This window comes from Gadus macrocephalus, chromosome 10, assembly GCF_031168955.1.
Source record: "Gadus macrocephalus chromosome 10, ASM3116895v1".
Classification (NCBI taxonomy): domain Eukaryota; kingdom Metazoa; phylum Chordata; class Actinopteri; order Gadiformes; family Gadidae; genus Gadus; species Gadus macrocephalus.
In genome coordinates this window covers 17466460-17487879 of record NC_082391.1, presented here as the reverse complement: position 1 = coordinate 17487879, position 21420 = coordinate 17466460, and the positions used below count along the sequence as shown (strand labels likewise).

General features: G+C 45.0%; 1 protein-coding gene across 2 annotated transcripts; it reads left to right on the top strand.

Annotated features, from left to right (window-relative positions):
* The first annotated feature begins 38 nt into the window (after window positions 1-38).
* Window positions 39-20134, top strand: LOC132466003 (golgin subfamily A member 6-like protein 25). 2 transcript variants are annotated; one of them, XM_060062973.1, is made up of 10 exons: window positions 39-172; window positions 6650-7015; window positions 7510-7689; window positions 8915-9103; window positions 9674-9850; window positions 10382-10523; window positions 15833-16491; window positions 17230-17374; window positions 18450-19469; window positions 19596-20134. In XM_060062973.1, exons 2-10 carry the CDS (start codon window positions 6920-6922, stop codon window positions 19712-19714), a joined length of 2727 nt encoding a protein of 908 aa, XP_059918956.1. In that variant the 5' UTR covers window positions 39-172; window positions 6650-6919; the 3' UTR covers window positions 19715-20134. The 2 variants fall into 2 exon arrangements, with proteins under 2 accessions (XP_059918956.1, XP_059918955.1); XM_060062972.1 differs by having other exon boundaries at window positions 18450-20134.
* Window positions 20135-21420: the final 1286 nt, after the last annotated feature.

Genomic DNA, 21420 nt, shown 5'->3' with positions numbered 1-21420 from the left:
ATTGTATTTTTTTTTGGGGGGGGGGGGGGGGCAGAATATGCTATGATGTTGATTACAAATAAACTGTCGTTATAGATTTAAAATGAAGAGTGTAATTTGTTTTGTTACCCTATGGTCGCGTCGCTGCCAAGAAAAAACGGAACCGCATCAAGACAGGTTAAAAACAACGTTGGTATGGGGTTCTTTTGTTTACCAATAAAATGTTATCACGTTGCTGTTACGGGCAATTTAAATGACGGTTGGAGGCTGAACAGCTTCATAACTGCCATGTTCACATAGTCATCATTGCTAGTTAATGATTAAAAATGTGCCACTGAGCAAAGAATATGACGAAGAGAGAACAAAACATGTTTGGTTTCTTTAAGCTCTGATGAGATAATAATAGTGTATGGTGTCAAAAATTATTTTTTATACCAAACGACAATGTTCAATCCATTAGCAAATTCAAACTAACACTGTTGTTTTTTATTGGTCGTCATGAAAAAAAACATAAGGGGTAACACTGTTGTTTTTTATTGGTCGTCATGAAAAAAAACATAAGGGGGGTAATACTGTTTTTTTTGGTCGTCATGAAAAAAAACATAAGGGGTAACACTGTTGTTTGTTATTGGTCGTCATGAAAAAAAACATAAAGGGGGTAATACTGTTTTTTTTGGTCGTCATGAAAAAAAACATATGGGGTAACACTCTTGTTTATTATTTGTCGTCTTGAAAAAAAAAATAAGGGAAATAATAGAAAGACACACATACATTTTAATGTCATGTATATCCTCTTTAATGATGATTGATTATTGTGTATTGTCATCGCCTCAGTGGTGCAGTGGGGTGCACTCTGCCTAACCCCCTGGAGACCGGGGTTCAAGTCTGGTTGATGACCTCTGTTGGAAGTTTCTTATCTCTATTTCATGCGAATTATAAATTCAAGTATAACCTTTGTGATGACTTTAACCGGTGCCTTGATGGTGCATTGTAAAGTTCGGAGGTTAACACTCTAAACAGCTCATGTTCCGATCCCTGCAAAAAACCATAAGGGGTAACACTGTTGTTTTTTATTGGTCGTCATGAAAGGAAACATAAGGGGTAACACTGTCGTTTTTTATTGGTCAACATGAAATAAATATAAGGGGAAAACACTGTCGATATTTATCAAATAAAACATAGGGGGTGACACTGTTGTTTTTCTTTGGTCGTCATGAAAAAAAACACAAGGGGTAACACTGTCGTTTTTATCAAATGAAACATGAGGGGTAACACTGTCGTTTTTATCAAATGAAACATAAGGGGTAACACTGTCGTTTTTCTTTGACTCGTCATGAAAAAAACCATAAGGGGTAACACTGTTGTTTTTTATTGGTCGTCATGAAAGAAAACATAAGGGGTAACACTTGTTTTTTATTGGTCGTCATGAAATAAAACATAAGGGGTAACACTGTTGTCTTTGTCAAATAAAAAAAACAAGGGGTAACACTGTCGTTTTTTTTCATGACGACCAATAAAAAACGACAGTGTTACCCCTTGTGGTTTTTTTCATGACGACCATAGAAAAAAAAACAGTGTTACCCCCTATGTTTTATTTGATAAATATCGACAGTGTTACCCCTTATGTTTATTTCATGACGACCAATAAAAAACAGCAGTCTTACCCCTTATGTTTTTTTTCATGATGACCAATAAAAACGACAGTGTTACCCCTTATGTTTTTTTTCATGACGGCCAATAAAAAACGACAGTGTAACACTGTCGTTTTTATCAAATGAAACATGAGGGGTGACACTGTCGTTTTTCTTTGGTAGTCACGAAAAAAAAACATAAGGGGTAACACTGTTCCTTTTTTTATTGGTCGTAATGAAAAAAAACATAAGGGGTAACATTGTTGTTTTTTTTGGTCGTCATGAAAAAAAACATAAGGGGTAACACTGTTGTTTATTATTTGTCGTCTTGAAAAAAAAACATTAGGGAAATAATAGAAATACACACATACATTTTAATGTCATGTATATCCTCTTTATTGATGATTGATTATTGCGTATTGTCATCGCCTCAGTGGTGCAGTGGGGTGCACTGTGCCTAACCCCCTCGAGACCGGGGTTCAAGTCCGGTTGATGACACCTGTTGGAAGTTTCTTTTCTCTATTTCATGCGAATTATAAAGTCAAGTAAAACCTTTGTGATGACTTTAACCGGTGTCTTGATGGTACATTGTTAAGTTCGGAGGTTAACACTCTAAACAGCTCATGTTCCGATCCCTGCAAAAAACCGTAAGGGGTAACACTGTTGTTTTTTATTGGTCGTCATGAAAAGAAACATAAGGGGTAACACTGTCGTTTTTTATTGGTCAACATGAAATAAATATAAGGGGAAAACACTGTCGATATTTGTCAAATAAAACATAGGGGGTGACACTGTTGTTTTTCTTTGGTCGTCATGAAAAAAAACACAAGGGGTAACACTGTCGTTTTTATCAAATGAAACATGAGGGGTAACACTGTCGTTTTTATCAAATGAAACATAAGGGGTAACACTGTCGTTTTTCTTTGGTCGTCATGAAAAAAACCATAAGGGGTAACACTGTTGTTTTTTATTGGTCGTCATGAAAGAAAACATAAGGGGTAACACTGTTGTTTTTTATTGGTCGTCATGAAAAAAAACATAAGGGGTAACACTGTTGTCTTTGTCAAATAAAATATAAGGGGTAACACTGTCGTTTTTTATCAGTCATCATGAAAAAAACAAGGGGTAACACTGTCGTTTTTTTTCATGACGACCAATAAAAAACGACAGTGTTACCCCTTGTGTTTTTTTTCATGACGACCAAAGAAAAACAACAGTGTTACCCCCTATGTTTTATTTGATAAATATCGACAGTGTTACACTTATGTTTATTTTATGACGACCAATAAAAAACAGCAGTCTTACCCCTTATGTTTTTTTTCATGACGGCCAATAAAAAACGACAGCGTAACACTGTCGTTTTTATCAAATGAAACATGAGGGGTGACACTGTCGTTTTTCTTTGGTAGTCACGAAAAAAAAACATAAGGGGTAACACTGTTCCTTTTTTTATTGGTCGTCATGAAAAAAAACATAAGGGGTAACATTGTTGTTTTTTATTGGTCGTCATGAAAAAAAACATAAGGGGTAACCATGTTGTTTTTTATTGGTCGTCATGAAAAAAAACATAAAGGGGGTAACACTGTTGTTTTTTTTGGTCGTCATGAAAAAAAACATAAGGGGTAACACTGTTGTTTATTATTTGTCGTCTTGAAAAAAAAAACATTAGGGAAATAATAGAAATACACACATACATTTTAATGTCATGTATATCCTCTTTATTGTTGATTGATTATTGCATATTGTCATCGCCTCAGTGGTGCAGTGGGGTGTACTCTGCCTAACCCCCTCGAGACCGGGGTTCAAGTCCGGTTGATGACACCAGTTGGCAGTTTCGTTTCTCTATTTCATGCGAATTATAAAGTCAAGTATAACCTTTGTGATGATTTTAACCGGTGTCTTGATGGTACATTGTTAAGTTCAGAGGTTAACACTCTAAACAGCTCAGGTTCCGATCCCTGCAAAAAACCATAAGGGGTAACACTGTCGTTTTTTATTGATCATCATGAAATAAATATAAGGGGAAAACACTGTCGATATTTATCAAATAAAACATAGGGGGTGACACTGTTGTTTTTCTTTGGTCGTCATGAAAAAAAACGCAAGGGGTAACACTGTCGTTTTTATCAAATGAAACATGAGGGGTAACACTGTCGTTTTTATCAAATGAAACACAAGGGGTAACACTGTCGTTTTTCTTTGGTCGTCATGAAAAAAACCATAAGGGGTAACACTGTTGTTTTTTATTGGTCGTCATGAAAAAAAACATAAGGGGTAACACTGTTGTCTTTGTCAAATAAAATATAAGGGGTAACACTGTCGTTTTTTATCAGTCATCATGAAAAAAACAAGGGGTAACACTGTCGTTTTTTTTCATGACGACCAATAAAAAACGACAGTGTTACCCCTTGTGGTTTTTTTCATGACGACCAAAGAAAAACAACAGTGTTACCCCCTATGTTTTATTTGATAAATATCGACAGTGTTACCCCTTATGTTTATTTTTATCAAATGAAACATGAGGGGTGACACTGTCGTTTTTCTTTGGTAGTCACGAAAAAAAAACATAAGGGGTAACACTGTTCCTTTTTTTATTGGTCGTCATGAAAAAAAACATAAGGGGTAACATTGCTGTTTTTTATTGGTCGTCATGAAAAAAAACATAAGGGGTAACCATGTTGTTTTTTATTGGTCGTCATGAAAAAAAACATAAAGGGGGTAACACTGTTGTTTTTTTTGGTCGTCATGAAAAAAAACATAAGGGGAAATAATAGAAATACACACATACATTTTAATTTCATGTATATCCTCTTTATTGATGATTGATTTTTGTGTTTTGTCATCGCCTCAGTGGTGCAGTGGGGTGCACTCTGCCTAACCCCTTGGAGACCGGGGTTCAAGTCCGGTTGCTGACCTCTGTTGGAAGTTTATTTTCTCTATTTCATGCGAATTATAAAGTCAAGTATAACCTTTGTGATGACTTTAACCGGTGTCTTGATGGTGCATTGTTAAGTTCGGAGGTTAACACTCTAAACAGCTCATGTTCTGATCCCTGCAAAAACGTCGACCGGGGTGCCACTGTTGTTTTTTATTGGTCAACATGGAAAAAACATGAGGGGTAACTCTGTCGTTTTTTATCGGCCGTCATGAAATAAATATAAGGGGAAAACACTGTCGATATTTATCAAATAAAACATAGGGGGTGACACTGTTGTTTTTCTTTGGTCGTCATGAAAAAAAACACAAGGGGTAACACTGTCGTTTTTATCAAATGAAACATGAGGGGTAACACTGTTGTCTTTGTCAAATAAAATATAAAGGGTAACACTGTCGTTTTTTATCAGTCATCAAGAAAAAAACAAGGGGTAACACTGTCGTTTTTTTTCATGACGACCAATAAAAAACGACAGTGTTACCCCTTATGTTTTTTTTCATGACGACCAATAAAAAACGACAGTGTAACACTGTCGTACACTAGTGTAACACTAGTCACGAAAAAAAACATAAGGGGTAACACTGTTCCTTTTTTTATTGGTCGTCATGAAAAAAAACATAAGGGGTAACTCTGTCGTTTTTTATCGGCCGTCATGAAATAAATATAAGGGGAAAACACTGTCGATATTTATCAAATAAAACATAGGGGGTGACACTGTTGTTTTTCTTTGGTCGTCATGAAAAAAAAAAAAAACTGTTCCTTTTTTTATTGGTCGTCTTGAAAAAAAACATAAGGGGTAACATTGTTGTTTTTTATTGGTTGTCATGAAAAAAAACATAAGGGGTAACCATGTTGTTTTTTATTGGTCGTCATGAAAAAAAACATAAAGGGGGTAACACTGTTGTTTTTTTTGGTCGTCATGAATAAAAACATACGGGGTAACACTGTCGTTTTTATCAAATGAAACGTAAAAAAAACTGGCGTTTTTTATCTGTGGTCATGAAAAACCCATAAGGGGTAACACTGTTGAAAAGTATCGAATAAAACATAGGGGGTAACACCAGGGACGCGGGAAGTCAGTCCGAGGGGGGGGGGGGGGGGGGGGGGGGTGCTGAGAGAGAGTCTATATAATGACGTCATAATAAATGCTGCGCAACATTCAGGGCTCTGCTCTGATAAACACTCTACTGGTGTGTAAAAAGAGTTCTGCCAACTAGCCACTGTTATTCACAAACGTCAGCAAGTAAACAATGTGGAAATTAGAGTCAACTCGGCTGATACTGTGCTGAATTTCACACTATAACAACATGCCGACAAGCTGTTGCGGTCCGGGATTATACACAGCGTTATAACAAGGATTTAGGAGGTTATTTCTAAAGGTTTAAAAGGAGAGTGACAATAAAAGAAAGCCTTTATTTTCATCCAGAGTTAAGAGTTGTCTGATATGAGGAAAGTGACGGTTTCTCCGTCAAGTGAACCGTCCGTCTTTGCTCTTTTTTTGCCAACCAGTTTACGTGCAGGATTCCAGAATCATAACGATAACATTCAACGTGTCTATTAATATGGCAGCAACATTTTACACCAGTTTTAGAATGTTCACTACAACAGATGTTGAACACCAACATGCTTATGTAAAATCAGCATAGTACGATATTCAGCTATCGACAGTTCTGCGTTGTGCGTCATAGCCTACGTCAGCCTACTCAGACAATGTTCTAAATAAATTGAAATAATAATATGATAAATATCATCAAAAGGGTGGATGTCAATAATTAAATGAAAAATCATGTTGTATGATAAAATTATAAAAAGAAGTATTGATTTGTTCATAAAACCTTCTCACTTGCAGTTACAGCCAGAGGCCGCCAGGGGGGGGGGGGTGCTGCAGCACCCTAAGCACCCCTACTTCCCGCGTCCCTGCTATAGTTTTAAGATTTTAGATATAAACTGGTCCATTCTCTCCGAATGCCATTATGAGAGCTATTTTTGGGTTGGACAGATCACACTCACTCAATCCAGAAGGCTCTTCATTTCTTCCAGAATAATCCAGGCCTTTCCTCATATGCTGGTCCACTGGTCACCTCCTTTCCTTTCCTTCCTGCAGGGATTAACCAGGAAATCCAAGGGAGTAGGCAAGGGGATTAGCTCCTCAGATTAAAGTGGCCATCATCTTCAAACCCCGGGCTAATCCGACCATCTGTCAAGAGAGCAGCCAGCAAAACTCGATCCACAATGGGCTAATTAGGAAAAGCTGCAGGCCACCGTTGAGAGGAGAAGGAGAAGAAGAAGGAATTGTCTTCCATCAGAGCAGGTTCTATAGGTTCTTCACGGGCTTTCCTTTCACAGCAGAAAGCACACAGCAGGTAGCCTGAAGATGGAGGATACCTATCTTCTCGATATGCCAACCGTCAAGAAGAAGATTCTTGCTGGAGGAACGGGGCCGATGCCACATTTTCCCTCCGGCACTAAGGTAGAACTATCTTTTCATGATCATGGAAAACCTCATCTATGAATGTAGTGTTGAGCAATTAGGCGTTGCATGAGATCAAAATCGACTAATTAAGGTTCCAAATATAAATGAGTGCATGTAGCCTCTGATTGTATGCCCTTTGCAATGCTGTCTAATAATTAATGGTGAAGGTTATTTTACTCAAATTAAAACCAAAATTAGCTACATCTAAACTATTTGGTCTATCAAATTGTGTGTTTCCATTAATTATACGCCTATGCTCTGTTCTACCATTGCAAATTTATCTTTTTCTAGCATATTCAGTCTCAAACCTTTTTCTGGGTGATTTCTTTCATGGTGTGTTTCTGCTCTATCTTCGATAAGGCTTACATGATGACATATGACACATAATGATAATAATTTCCAAAAGAATAGAGTCCCATTCACAGGCAGAAAAGAAAAGAAAAATCCATTCACCCATTATTTGTATTTTTCCCCCCTTTCCTCCCATAAAGGTGGTGTTCCACTTCCAGACGCTGCTGGATGACTTTGAGCGCACGGTGATCGACGACAGCCGCCTGGCCAAGAGGCCGGCCGAGATCTTTGTGGGCAAGATGTTCAAGATGGAGGTGTGGGAGAGTCTGCTGACGTCCATGCGTGTGGGAGAGGTGGCCGAGTTCTGGTGCGATGCGGTGGTGCGTGTTGACTTTCATCACCACCCCCCCCCCCACCCACATCACGCAAACACACACACACACATGGTTCACATATGCAAACACACATGTGCTCTAAAACCACAGGGCCTATCGAACAATACGGGCTAATGAGGATCCGTCCAAGAACAAGAAAAACATGTTTTCTTTTTATAGAATCTACGGATGTTGGGTATATTCAGACCCAAACCAACTGTACACCGGAGCAACGCTATTGTACAACATGTACTCATATCTTTCCCCATCTCGACACACAATTTCACAACTAAATGTACGACGACTGATTGCAGTTCTCCCGTGTACGTCGCAGCGGAATGATTGCCATGTACTTCATGATTGAGCAAGGTCTCGGTCTAATCATGAGCATAACTTGTTTTAGATTTGATTCAACTTTAAAAGTGGAGAGGGCTGTTTCTCAGGGTGCCTAGTCAGCAGGATGTCAGCCACAGGGATGAAGCAGTTCTTGAACCCGCTGGTCCGGGCATGGAGAGTCATTGAGGGACTCCGAGAGCGGAGGAGGTCAAACATTCTGTCGCTCGGGTGAGAACTGTCCCTGGCAGTACTGCGCGCCCTCCACACACCACCCTCTCGCTGGACAGCCTCAATGGGGGTGCGTTGGGCCGTTTCCACCACCACCGAGACAGAGCGGTTAGCCATAACGTACTGTGCTGCAGTTGGTGTGGATTATCTCTGTGCTGATTTTTCTCGATGATGCAGACACCAGGCTCTGGGAAGAAAGATGGACTTTCTTCAATCTCCTCACGAATAAGAGACGTTGGTAAGCCTTTTTGACCAGGGCTGACGTGTTGAGGGCCCAAGAGAGATCCTCGGATATGAGGACCCTTAAAGCTGGGAATACGCTCAACCTCCATCGCGTTGATACGGATGGGGGTGTGTGTACCACTCTCTGTCTTCATGCAGTCCACAATGAATTCCGTGGGCTTCTGGGTGCTGAGAGCTCGGTCGGGGCACCGCGTCACTAGGGGCTGAACCTCCACCCTGTAGGCCGACTCATCGGTGTGGCTGCCGATGCTTACATCCGTTGTGTCGTCTGCAAACTTGATAGTGGGTAGTAGAACCATGGCCAGGTGTACGGTCTTAGGGGAAGAGGGGGTAGATGAATGGTCTCGGCACAGAGCCCTATGGGACGCCGCTGTTTAAGATATGGGATCACGATTATGAACGGTTTTCTTCTCTTTTCTTCCAGCACACTGGTTTGTACCCTATAGTGTCCAAGGGGATGAGGCTGATTGCCCAGGGGAAGGACCCTCTGGACGGCCAGAGGCACATGTGTGGCTTGGGCAACATGTTCCACTACCACTCCACGGGTTACCCAGAGCTGGATGAACTCATGAGGACGCCCCAGCCGCTCATCTTCATCATGGAGCTGCTGCAGGTAAAACTGGGGACAGACAACGCTACCATGAGATTAGTAGATCGTGAGATAGATTGGATTATAAGATTGAGAGGGCGTAGATGGGTTCGTTTGAGTCCAGCACATGATAGGCACTCGTTTCAGTCCCCCAATGTCCCCATTCTGTGTCTGACTTCGCTGAAGGTCTGCTAAATGGCAAAATCTGTTATTTATATTCATTGGAAAAAAATACGATGTTGTGATGTTTGGTATTGCTGCACTCATTGAGCAATTTCCTAAGCCGAAGGATACATCTAGAATAAACATCCAGGCAGGCAAAAACATAAAGCAAACCGGGTACTTTTCTATAATGTTAATTCAATTGATATAATAAAAAATGCAGTAATCATAGTTATTAAGAACAGACTAGAGCAAGATAAGATGACTATCTACCTCGCACCCTGCTGAGACCAGCATGGTTTCTCCTCCTATGAAAATGTTTCTTGTGTGATAACAACAGTGTTGATCATGAGCTGGGAGCCGTCAGGGAAACATTTTTGCCACACATATGCTTCACTCTATGCCCTGTTCCGGTATGTTCTGCACCGGCAGGTGGGAGACCCCATGTCCTACCAGCGTGAGTCCTGGTTGATGGAGAAGGATGAGAAGATGCGCACCGTGCCTCTGCTCCACTTCCAGGGCAACTCGCTGGTCAAGATGAAGCGCTACGAAGAGGCCGCCAGCAAGTACAAGGAGGCGGTCCTACTGCTTAAAGTCGTCCAATCAAGGGTGAGTGACTGGAATGAAATGAAGATGATTGGCGGCGTCTAGCGAGAGTACAGGGATATATGAGGACGAAAGCAAACCGTCTCCCAGAGGACACTGGCTCGTGTCCTTGAGCTAGTTTGATGCACCATTATGTGGCAACAGCTGTTTATGAGTGATAATTGTGTTCAGTGTGAAGAGTTCAAGAGAAGCGGCATAATGGCTGTGTGTGTGTGTGTGTGTGTGTGTGTGTGTGTGTGTGTGTGTGTGTGTTTATGTGTGTGTGTTTATGTATTTGTGTGTGTGTATGTGTGTCTGTGTGTGTCTGTGTGTGTGTGTGTGTGTGTGTGTGTGTGTGTGTGTGTGCTTGTGTGTGTGTGTGTGTGTGTGTGTGTGTGTGTGTGTGTGTGTGTGTGTGTGTGTGTGTGTGTGTGTGTCTGTGTGTGTGTGTGTGTGTGTGTGTGTGTGTGTGTGTGTGTGTGTGTGTGTGTGTGTGTGTGTGTGTGTGTGTGTGTGTGTGTCTGCGTGGTTGATGAAATGCTCACGTCTACGCAGGAAATGCCCGGCGACATAGACTACATCAACCTGGGCCGCATGGTCATCCCTCTAGAGCTGAACTACTGCCAGTGTATGCTGGAGCTGGAGCAGTACTACGAAGTCATCGAACACGCCAGCGAACTGCTAGGGAAACACAAAGGTAAACGCCTTCAAAGGATGAATAACGAACTGGGGTACACTTGTTGGAACGGGAAAGAAAAGGGAAAACCTTGGCTCATGCGCCCCCTCCCCCCCCCCGCCCTTCTTTGCAGTTCAGTGTCAACGCAGTCCCATTCATGTGATGTAGAGATGGGATCCCTTTAAAGGCGCAGACTAAAACTCCCCATGTGTTACTAGCCAGCGCAGACGCTGCTGAGGAAGGTGATGCAGAGATAAATCAGCCCGCTATCTAATGGGGAGAGAATAGACTTCAAACCATCTGATGTTTTCGATTCATGTGTTGCGTGTGTTGTGCTCGCATATACTGGAGACACACACGCACGCACGCACGCACGCACGCACGCACGCACGCACGCACGCACGCACGCACGCACGCACACACACACACACACACACACACACACACACACACACACACACACACACACACACACACACACACACACACACACACACACACACACACACACACACACACACACACACACACACACACACACACACACACACACACACACACACACACACACACACACACACACACACACACACACACACACACACACACACACACACACACACAATCTCTCTTTCATAAACATACTAACATTTTCAAACACAGACAAACACACAACCTCTGTTTCATAAACACACACACAAATGGTACCCGAATATGCATATTGCTGTAACTGCACCCAACAGCTATTGGAACGGCTGTTTGTAAATGGGAGAAAATTACACCCGCGTCAATTTCCCAACCCTCTAAAATGGTGTCTGAGTTCGCCATTTACGATGGAACAAATGTGGTTATTTACCATAGTTCGAAAGATGAAATGAGAATGGAAAAATGTATGCCTATTAGGCCTCTTTCAGGCTACTATATTTTAATGGCAGAACAGGCTGAGCCCTGTTGATTTGGGCGTTGCTGCATTGTGTGTGCCGCTGACAACAGTAACTACTTTGTTATTAAACCATTATGTTTCATGGTTCGCAAACAACCGTTATTTGATGCTGTTATTTGTTCAGAGAATTAGCCAGAGTGCAGCCTATTATCGGTAATGCACTTTGGATTAATGAACCGAACAACAAAAGCATAGTCATGTTTGACAGAGTAGACACAATATTAATAATACATGATTTTCATTTAATAAAAATCACCCACATATTGTAAATTCTGTAAAAAGGCTTGGATATGCAACCCGCCTCAACCATGGTTATATTGGGGTGATGGGGCCAATTATTCGATTTGCATCTGCATAAGGATCTTTAACACACACACACACACACACACACACACACACACACACACACACACACACACACACACACACACACACACACACACACACACACACACACACACACACACACACACACACACACACACACACACACACACACACACACACACACACACACACACACACACACACACACAGACCCGCCCTACCGCTTCGCTCATAAGGAATACATTATGATGCCTGCCAAGTCCAGGCAGGGCTGCAGGCCCGCTGCGGCCTGGCTCTAGCCACTCTGTGATGCCAGAGCTTTACATTACAAAGGGCTTACATGCGCCTTGGGTAGGAGGCCCTGGGACCGTTGCTCTCCTGCCCATGGCCACGCCCTCCATCCTGGAGGAGCTCCTCTGCTGACACAGAATCTAGCCCAGCACACAGTGAGTTACGATCCCTTAAGGAGACCCCTTTATTCTCTGTCCCTCAGCTCCCATCTCTACTCTTATATTCTGTGTGTGTGTGTGTGTGTCTGTGTGTGCGTGTGCGCGTGTGTGTGTGTGTGTACCCCAACATAAACACCACAGTTTGTGTGTGGGATGCATAGATTTATGTCTAAGCATGTGTGGGTGTTTATATGTGTGTGAAATGGATGCATAATTCTGTGTTTGTGTGCCTGCATTTCTGCTTATGTGTGGGTGTTTTGATGTGTGTGTGTGTGTGTGTGTGTGTGTGTGTGTGTGTGTGTGTGTGTGTGTGTGTGTGTGTGTGTGTGTGTGTGTGTGTGTGTGTGTGTGTGTGTGTGTGTGTGTGTGTGTGTGTGTGTGTGTGTGTGTGTGCCTGCCTGTAAGTGTGTATGTGGCACCAGGAGAATTAATATAAACTTGCAGCTTGAGCAGCTCAAGCTGCTTCCTCCCTGCTCACTGTCCAAAACCACTTGACTGGTCAATGCATGCAGAGGTGCGGCTGGGTTGGCCATTCACAATACAGCCGGCCACCAGACGGGAGTTTAGCTTTGCTTTTAACTCCAAAAACATGTATTTGAGTTTAGCGATGGCGAAAGCCGCCGGCGTGGGTTTTAGAACGTCAACTAAAGCCGTAATTGGATGCGCTTTCAGAGGTCAGTCCCAACCGTGGGGAAAGATGAAATTGTTTGAACTTTGAGCTCAGCGTCAAGGTGGAAATTCGTGGCAGTTCGCTCCGCCCGGGGGACACTCGTGGATATTCAACGCTGAACTCCATAGTCAACATTGGGAACAGCGAGTCTGAAAGCTTATCAGGCTCTGACTGCTTTAATGAGGCCTATAGAAGCAATTCACCCTGCGACACCAAATCCTCACACAGCTTGTTGCCTTTCACCACGCGTCCCCCTCTCTACCTTACCCCATCCTTCAATACACTCAACCTTACATTTTCGATACTGCTTGCGCTTACCGCTCTGTTCATAGCTTTTGTTCATGTTTTGCCTTCACCCAGTCCCTCGTTCTCTCTCTTTCTCTCTCTTCTAGACTCTCACCAACTCTCTCTCTCCTCCACTATCTCCACCTTAAACTCCCTCTCTTTTTTCTGTCACTCTCTCTCTCTGGCACTATCTCCACCTTATACTCCCTCTCTTTCACTCTCACCATCTCTCTCTCTCTCTCTGGCACTATCTCCACCTTATACTCCCTCTCTTTCACTCTCACCATCTCTCTCTCTCTTTCTGGCACTATCTCCACCTTATACTCCCTCTCTTTCACTTTCACCATCTCTCTCTCTCTCTCTCTCTTTCTGGCACTATCTCCACCTTATACTCCCTCTCTTTCACTCTCACCAACTCTCTCTCTCTCTCTTTCTGGCACTATCTCCACCTTATACTCCCTCTCTTTCACTCTCACCAACTCTCTCTCTCTCTCTTTCTGGCACTATCTCCACCTTATACTCCCTCTCTTTCACTCTCACCAACTCTCTCTCTCTCTCTTTCTGGCACTATCTCCACCTTATACTCCCTCTCTTTCACTTTCACCATCTCTCTCTCTCTCTCTCTCTTTCTGGCACTATCTCCACCTTATACTCCCTCTCTTTCACTTTCACCATCTCTCTCTCTCTCTCTCTTTCTGGCACTATCTCCACCTTATACTCCCTCTCTTTCACTTTCACTCTCACCATCTCTCTCTCTCTCTCTGGCACTATCTCCACCTTATACTCCCTCTCTTTCACTCTCACCATCTCTCTCTCTCTCTCTCTTTCTGGCACTATCTCCACCTTATACTCCCTCTCTTTCACTCTCACCATCTCTCTCTCTCTCTCTCTCTCTCTCTTTCTGGCACTATCTCCACCTTATACTCCCTCTCTTTCACTCTCACCATCTCTCTCTCTCTCTCTCTTTCTGGCACTATCTCCACCTTATACTCCCTCTCTTTCACTCTCACCATCTCTCTCTCTCTCTCTCTCTCTTTCTGGCACTATCTCCACCTTATACTCCCTCTCTTTCACTTTCACCATCTCTCTCTCTCTCTCTCTTTCTGGCACTATCTCCACCTTATACTCCCTCTCTTTCACTTTCACTCTCACCATCTCTCTCTCTCTCTCTGGCACTATCTCCACCTTATACTCCCTCTCTTTCACTCTCACCAACTCTCTATCTTTGACAATGTCTTGTTGTCTCCGTCAGTTTAAATCAGCCTCGGCCAAATCTCCTCCAAAACTACCTAGCCACCCCCCCCCCCCCCCCCCCCTCCCAGAGGGCGGTTGTACTGTGTGTCTTCTTCTCTGCCTTTGCCGAGAGCTAGGAAGAAATCTTTTCAAATGTCGGTTGAATGAAAGATTTATATTAGAGGAGAAAATAAACGAGGGAGTTGAAGGAGGTAGGAAGCCGGGGGATCCAACTAACTATTAACTGTCAACGGGGGATCCAACTAACTACTCCGGACCTACTCTTCGGCGAGTCGTGGATGTGCACACGCGCCCGTGTGTGTGTGTGTGTATATAGGTGTACGTACAAAGGAGCTGTGTATATGTGTGATGAACGAGTGGGTCTTCTGAGAAAGAGAGAGAACCCTACCCCGACTCTGTCTGGTTTCTGTTAAGATGGTTGAGTACTCGGCAAGGTACACTGTTCTGGTTGTTGGTATGCAACTGGGTCATGGTAGAAACATGTACACTGAACCAAGTGCATGCAAATACCCTTCTGCCGATCCAGAGGATAAGTCAGAGTGGACATAACAATACAGGTTGGTAGATCGGGTATTTATTTTTATCATTAGAAAACGAATGCCTACCTTTTTATCTTTATGTTTCATCTATCTGAGTTTTTAACCATCACAATTAGAATGCAGCAAATGCTTGCATCCAAAGTGACTTGCAGTGACTTTGTTAATGAGCTGGAGGCTCGGGTGTCCTTCCAAACAGAACTCCTACAGGTAGACTGCTTACATTGCTGATACTGAAGACAGTACCTTACGGCTCAGGGGAGAGTCGAACACCCCCTTAAGCCCTGAACCACCCCCACCTAGACCTCTCACATTGGACTACGTACCCCGAACCTTCCCCCGAACACCCGCCTCCTATGACACGGTACGCCTTGTCTTCAAGCTCTAATACAGGGGTTCTCAAAGTTTTGACAACTGAGGGCCAATTTAGGAACCCAAAATTTGACTGAGGGCCGCCAAAGGAAAAAAAAAATTGGCGGGAAACGCCGTCAGCATCCCAGTGGTCAAAAAAAACATTGCACCGTGGACCTCCGGGAGTGAGGTCAAGTGAGGTCTAAATCACGAAACTGAGGTTCACCCTTTCAAACTAATGTACAGTTGGATTAAAACTAACAAATGTAAAAGGGTTTAATTGAAAGCTAGAGAGAGTCGAATTTTCTCTTTATATTTATTTAAATTAATATTGATTTAATAATAAAATAAAAAAGTTTTTTTTTTATTATTTTTTATAACTTACATAATTTATATGTCATTGCGGGCCGCCAGGAATGATTCCGCGGGCCGCCATTGGCCCGCGGGCCGCACTTTGAGAACCAATGCTCTAATAGAAGTCATTCCTTTATCCCCGTCTCCCCGTTTCCCCCCAGACTGTGTGAAGGCCTACTACAAGCGGGCCAAGGCGCATGCGGCCGTGTGGAACGAGAAGGAGGCGCGGCGGGACTACAACATGGTGCTGAACCTGGACCTGACGCTGGCCGGGCTGGTCCACCGCGAGCTCCGGGAGCTGTCGGACCGCATGAAGGAGAAGTACTGGGAGGAGAAGGAGCAGTACTGGCAGAAGCTGGACAGCAGCCCCCGCGGCAGGGAGGTGGAGGAGACCAGCGAGGCGGAGGCGGAGGAGGAGGAGGAGGAGGTGGAGGAGGGAGGAGGAGATAAAGGAGAAGAGTGTGGATTGATGAAGAACGACGCGGGGGAAGATGGGAGGCGTGGCCTGGAGAGCGTGGCGGTGAAAGACGAGGGAGAGGATGGGAGGAAAGGAAGGGCGTGTCAGGGGGGGGAAGGTGAGGGCCACGGGGGCGGGGTTGGTAAGGGTGTTGATCAAGAGACAGGGCGTGGCACCGAGTCGCAGAGAGAGCAGGTCGCCGGCGGCCACGGCCGCCCGGAGGAGATGGACTGGCAGCAGATGCTGAGAATGATCATGTTCCTTCAGGAAGAAGGCAACTTCCATATGAAAGAGAACCGCTACGAAGAAGCCTCGGGGAAGTTCAGAGAGGCCATGGAGTACGTGGACTTCCTTCAGTACAAAGTGAGTGCAGGCACTACTGAGATCGTGTTTGTAACACACTCGATTTCGAAAAAAGGCAAGGAAAGGTTATTGTATTATTAAGTAGGAACATATTTTAAACTAAAAGTTATGTTACTGGCAATACAAACACCGCCGATTTCTTTCCTCTATTTTTGGTGGTTACTGTAGAATACATATGAAAGTCAAAAATGCCCCTCAGCAATTATTAACCTTGTTACTTTTAACTTTGCAAAAAACTATAGCAATGACATTCTATGCAGACAAACCATAGGGGAAATAACCAAAAAATAACACGAATTCTGCAGATCCCATTGTGAGGTTTTGCAAGTCTCTCTTTACCACCCTCCCTTCTCACTCTAACTCGTTTTTATCACTCCCCCCCCCCCGACACACACACACACACACACACACACACACACACACACACACACACACACACACACACACACACACACACACACACACACACACACACACACCCTCCCCATTCTGCCTTGTGACATCACCAATCTTCTCCCTCTGTACCTGCATGTACCAAATGTATTTTTTCAATGCAATCTCATCACCATCACCGCATCCCATCATTATTTCCCATCCAAATCTCACGCCGTCTTCTCCTTCATATTCGTTTTTTATCAGAAACGGTCTCTGAAACTCACACGTTTTTTACCTGGCCTGAACCAAAAGTAACACAGCGTCTCCCCAAATCCCTCAATCCCCTCCTTCCTGGGTGTTCAGCTGGTCGACCAGAAGGGCGAGGACTGGCAGTCCCTGGAGAAGGTCCGCCTCCCGTTGACCCTTAACCTCAGCGGGTGTCTGCTGGAGCTGCACCAGTACCAGCAGGTGGTGGAGCTCAACACTAAGCTACTGAAGAAGCACAGAGGTACGGGACACCGGGCTGGAGGTGGAGGAAACCATCAGGATTTGTCTGGTTCTCAGCCCCATCTATGACGCGTTTGAAACATAAGTAGGACTATTTATCGGACACTTTTTTGAGAGGCCTCCTGCTCAAGGCTGGTTACAGAGAATTTGGGGTTAGAATCCTAGAAACTTCAGGATGGGAACAAAACACCCTGACTACTAGGCTATCCTGCCCCTCGTGTTTTATTTTGACTTGTTTGGTTTAGGCATTAGAAGTAAGAGATGGTTATTATTAAGGTACAGGTTTGATTGGGTTGAGAATAAGGGTCACATGATTGGCATAACCATCACGATTGCACGAGTCTTTGCACCCTGCTGAAGACAGAACTACTGATAGTCTCTTGATATTGCCACAATATTGAAATGAAGCAGAGACAAATATTCTGAAAGGCAGACGGATGAGAAACCAACAACAAGCAGTTTGTTTGGGTGAATTTGATCGCCTGTGATTTTCATGGCAGGATGAAAATCTACGGTTAGTGCTGGGCATGGCCTCAGGCAAAGTCTTCCTCTGTTGTTTAAACAAAGACAGATTTCACCGTTAACTGGGAGAGACAACAAACATTCCTCTAATAAATATTCAACCCCACCTCGTCAAGCAATTCCATTGCCCCTTTTGCATCCGACAGTGGATATCAGAGAACATTATTTTCATTTGCTTTTTTATTTTGCAGCAAGATTGAATTATTTATTGCCTTGGCTTTGTAAAATTGGTGTGTTTACTCCCCCTTTGGCTGCAATTTACCGCCCAACCAAATGAGCTATTCTCCTGTTTGAACTCCTCGCATGTCTTTCCGCATCTCCTTCTCCTTCATCTTCTACCGCTGCCTGCTCCGTCCTGCGTTCATGGAGCCCAGACAGGGGATTAATTTTACTTTTAGATTTAATGCTGGACAGCCTTACTGACCTCCTCTTTATTATCTTCCTCCTTCTCCCTCTATTCAAGCTAGTGGTTTACCTTCATACCTGCTCCCGTCTGACTTGGAACTCTTTTCATCCCTTCCCTTGGACTTCACCTTCTCTTCTCTCCATCGTAGGTAACTTCAAGGCCGTGTACCAGCGGGCTCGGGCCCACTCGGCCCTGTGCAACGAGGACCAAGCCCGCAACGATTTCCTCAAGCTGGAGCGCCTGGACCCCAAGTTCCAGCCGGTGGTCCGGCGGGAGCTGAAGAAGCTGGGGGAGACCCTGCGCCTCAGGCACGGCCAGCAGAAAAAGACGTACTGGGAAACGTCCCGGGAGAAATGGGGCCCGGGCGGAACCCGAGCCAGAGCCGCCGCCGCCGCGGCGGCTAGCGGGACCCCCAAGAAGAGTGTGACGTTCGCGACCGTCGAACAGCACCAGGAGCATGCCGGTGTTTGGGAGGGCGTCGGGTCCAAGGAGGCCGAGAGGGAGGAGGCCTCAGCCAGCGGCGACGCGGGACTGGAGGGAGCGGAGAGGGAGCGCCACCAGACGGATGTGAATCCAGAAGAGAAGGAGGAGGGGGGGGACGCCAGGGTCGAGAGTCACATGGGAGAGGAGAAGGATGAGGAGGAGGAGGGGAGGAAGGAAGGAGAGGAGTGTTCCAGGGTGGAGGGTAAGATGAAAGAGGCAGAGGAAGAGGAGGGGAGGGTAGAAGGAGCGGAGTGTGCCAGGGAGGAGAGGAATATGGGAGAGGAAGGGAAGGAGGGGAGTGAGGAAAGAGTGGAGTGTGCCAGGGAGGAGAGTCACAAGGAAGAGGAACAGGAGGAGGAGGGGAGGAAGGATGGAGAGAAGTGTGCCAGGGTAGAAAGTAATGCGGACGAGCAGAGGGATGAGGAAGAGGAGGAAGAGGGGAGAGAGGAAAGAGTGGAGTGTGCCAGGGAGGAGAGTCACAAGGAAGAGGAACAGGAGGAGGAGGGGAGGAAGGATGGAGAGAAGTGTTCCAGGGTAGAAAGTAATGCGGACGAGCAGAGGGATGAGGAAGAGGAGGAAGAGGGGAGAGAGGAAAGAGGGGAGTGTGCCATGGAGGAGAGTCACAAGGAAGAGGAACAGGAGGAGGAGGGGAGAAAGGATGGAGAGAAGTGTGCCAGGGTAGAAAGTAATGCGGACGAGCAGAGGGATGAGGAAGAGGGGAGAGAGGAAAGAGGGGAGTGTGCCACGGAGGAGAGTCCCAAGGAAGAAGAGGAGGAGGGGAGGGAGGTTGGAGCGAAGTGTGCCTGGGTAGAAAGTTATAGGGAAGTAGAAGAGGAGAAGGAGAGGGGTGAGGAGGGGAGGGAGGAAGGAGACGCAGGAAAGGAAGGAGAGGAAGTAGAGGAAGGAGTGGTGTGCCAGGGTTCCGATTAGTAAAGAAGCGAGCCTTGTGCTGCAGGGTTACAGGCGGGATGCTCCAGATAATGGACTGAGAGACGGAGATAGTGTCCCAGCAGCCACAGATAATGTTGCGAGCAAGCGATCCGGTTGCGATAAGGCCAGAAACAAGGTCAAAAGCCCATCAAACGGCCGGGGCGGGGGTAAGGCACAGGCGAGCAGGGGAACAAAGCCGCCACTCGATCAGATGCAGCCAAAGGGAGCAAATGATCTCAGGCCATCTCCGAGCCCACAGGGGAAGTGGAGCACAGACCAAGGTTAGATGAAGGGGCCGATAGGTCTGCCACTGAGTAAGAAGGAAGCTACACGATGAGGATCGAAGACGTGAAAGCCAAGGCGAGGGAAGGGAGGAACTGTGAGCAGAGCCAGGCTGCAGGCCTGTGTTTTCCCTTGCAAGGGGGGGGGGGGTGGTGGTGGGGGGGGGGCACGTCACCGAACGTCAGCACAATGTCAAAAATTAATAAACAGAAAATGGACCGTACACAGCACTGCGACTGTTCAATGTTTTATTATTGTTGTCATTGTCATAGGAATTGCTAAAGGCACATAGAAAGAACAGGCAGACTGGGTATGCCAAATACAAAGTTTTTATTTCTGTACACAAAAAGTAGAAAGCAGCCAGTAACACACTCGTTATTAAAAATCTTTTCTTCAAAACTTAAATAAAATTGAAATCATAACAACAGAGATTAACTATCTGGAGAAAAGACACGGGGACGTGCTTTTTCTGTGAATAAAATTAAACAACTCACACTGATGATTACCAAGTAATATTAACAGTGAGTTTGAACATAAACCTCTGCTTGACTTGCAACGTTAAGTAGTCAGTAATGAACAAATGATTTCAGGGGCATAATATAGAGTGCATGGAAACCTTGTTAGTGTAGTTAAGTGATTCACTGCACTCTCACTGGCCTACTCACACACGCACAAAAACACACACACACACACACACACACGTGCGTGTAGTCTCTTACAAAAACGGTGTGGTTGGCTGGGGGATGGGGAGTTGACGCGGTGCTACATAGGGATGCAGATCCTGGTAGGAATGAGACGTCTCAACCGTAGTCCTTCAGTCACGGTACGGGGAACAGGGTGTACGCGTTTATCCGGGTGTGTGCTCCCGTGTGAGTGGTGAGGTTTTGGTTGGGGAAGGGATGGGGCTGAATGAACATTGTAGCTCTTGTTCATTTCACAGACGATGGAACGTGGATCAAGGGATCGTGTGTTGGACCGATACGGGCAGAATGAACCAAAGTAAGAAAAATCTGAGGGTTTTCACGACCGGTCGCTCAGGGGTGTACGCTTGTGTAGGTGTGTGTATCTGCGTGTGTCTGTTCATGTGTGTGTGTGTGTGTGTGTGTGTGTGTGTAGACCAGGTGTGAATCTAAACAGGAGTATAAGTATGTCAAATGGTCGTCAGAATCATGCATTCCCACGTCTCCTAATTGCTCATCATCCACTCCACCTCCGCAACCAACGGGCTTCGTTACGCAAGGCTTGCTCTCTGGGGAGCGATACATCTTCAGGGAGCCCTTTCATCTTTCATCGCCATCGGTCACTGTCCCACCGTACATCAACCTGCGCGTCCCTTGACAGACCCCATCAAACACGTAGAGCACGCCAATCATCCAGATTGACAGGTACTCATGCAATGACATGTCTGAACCACCCATAAAACA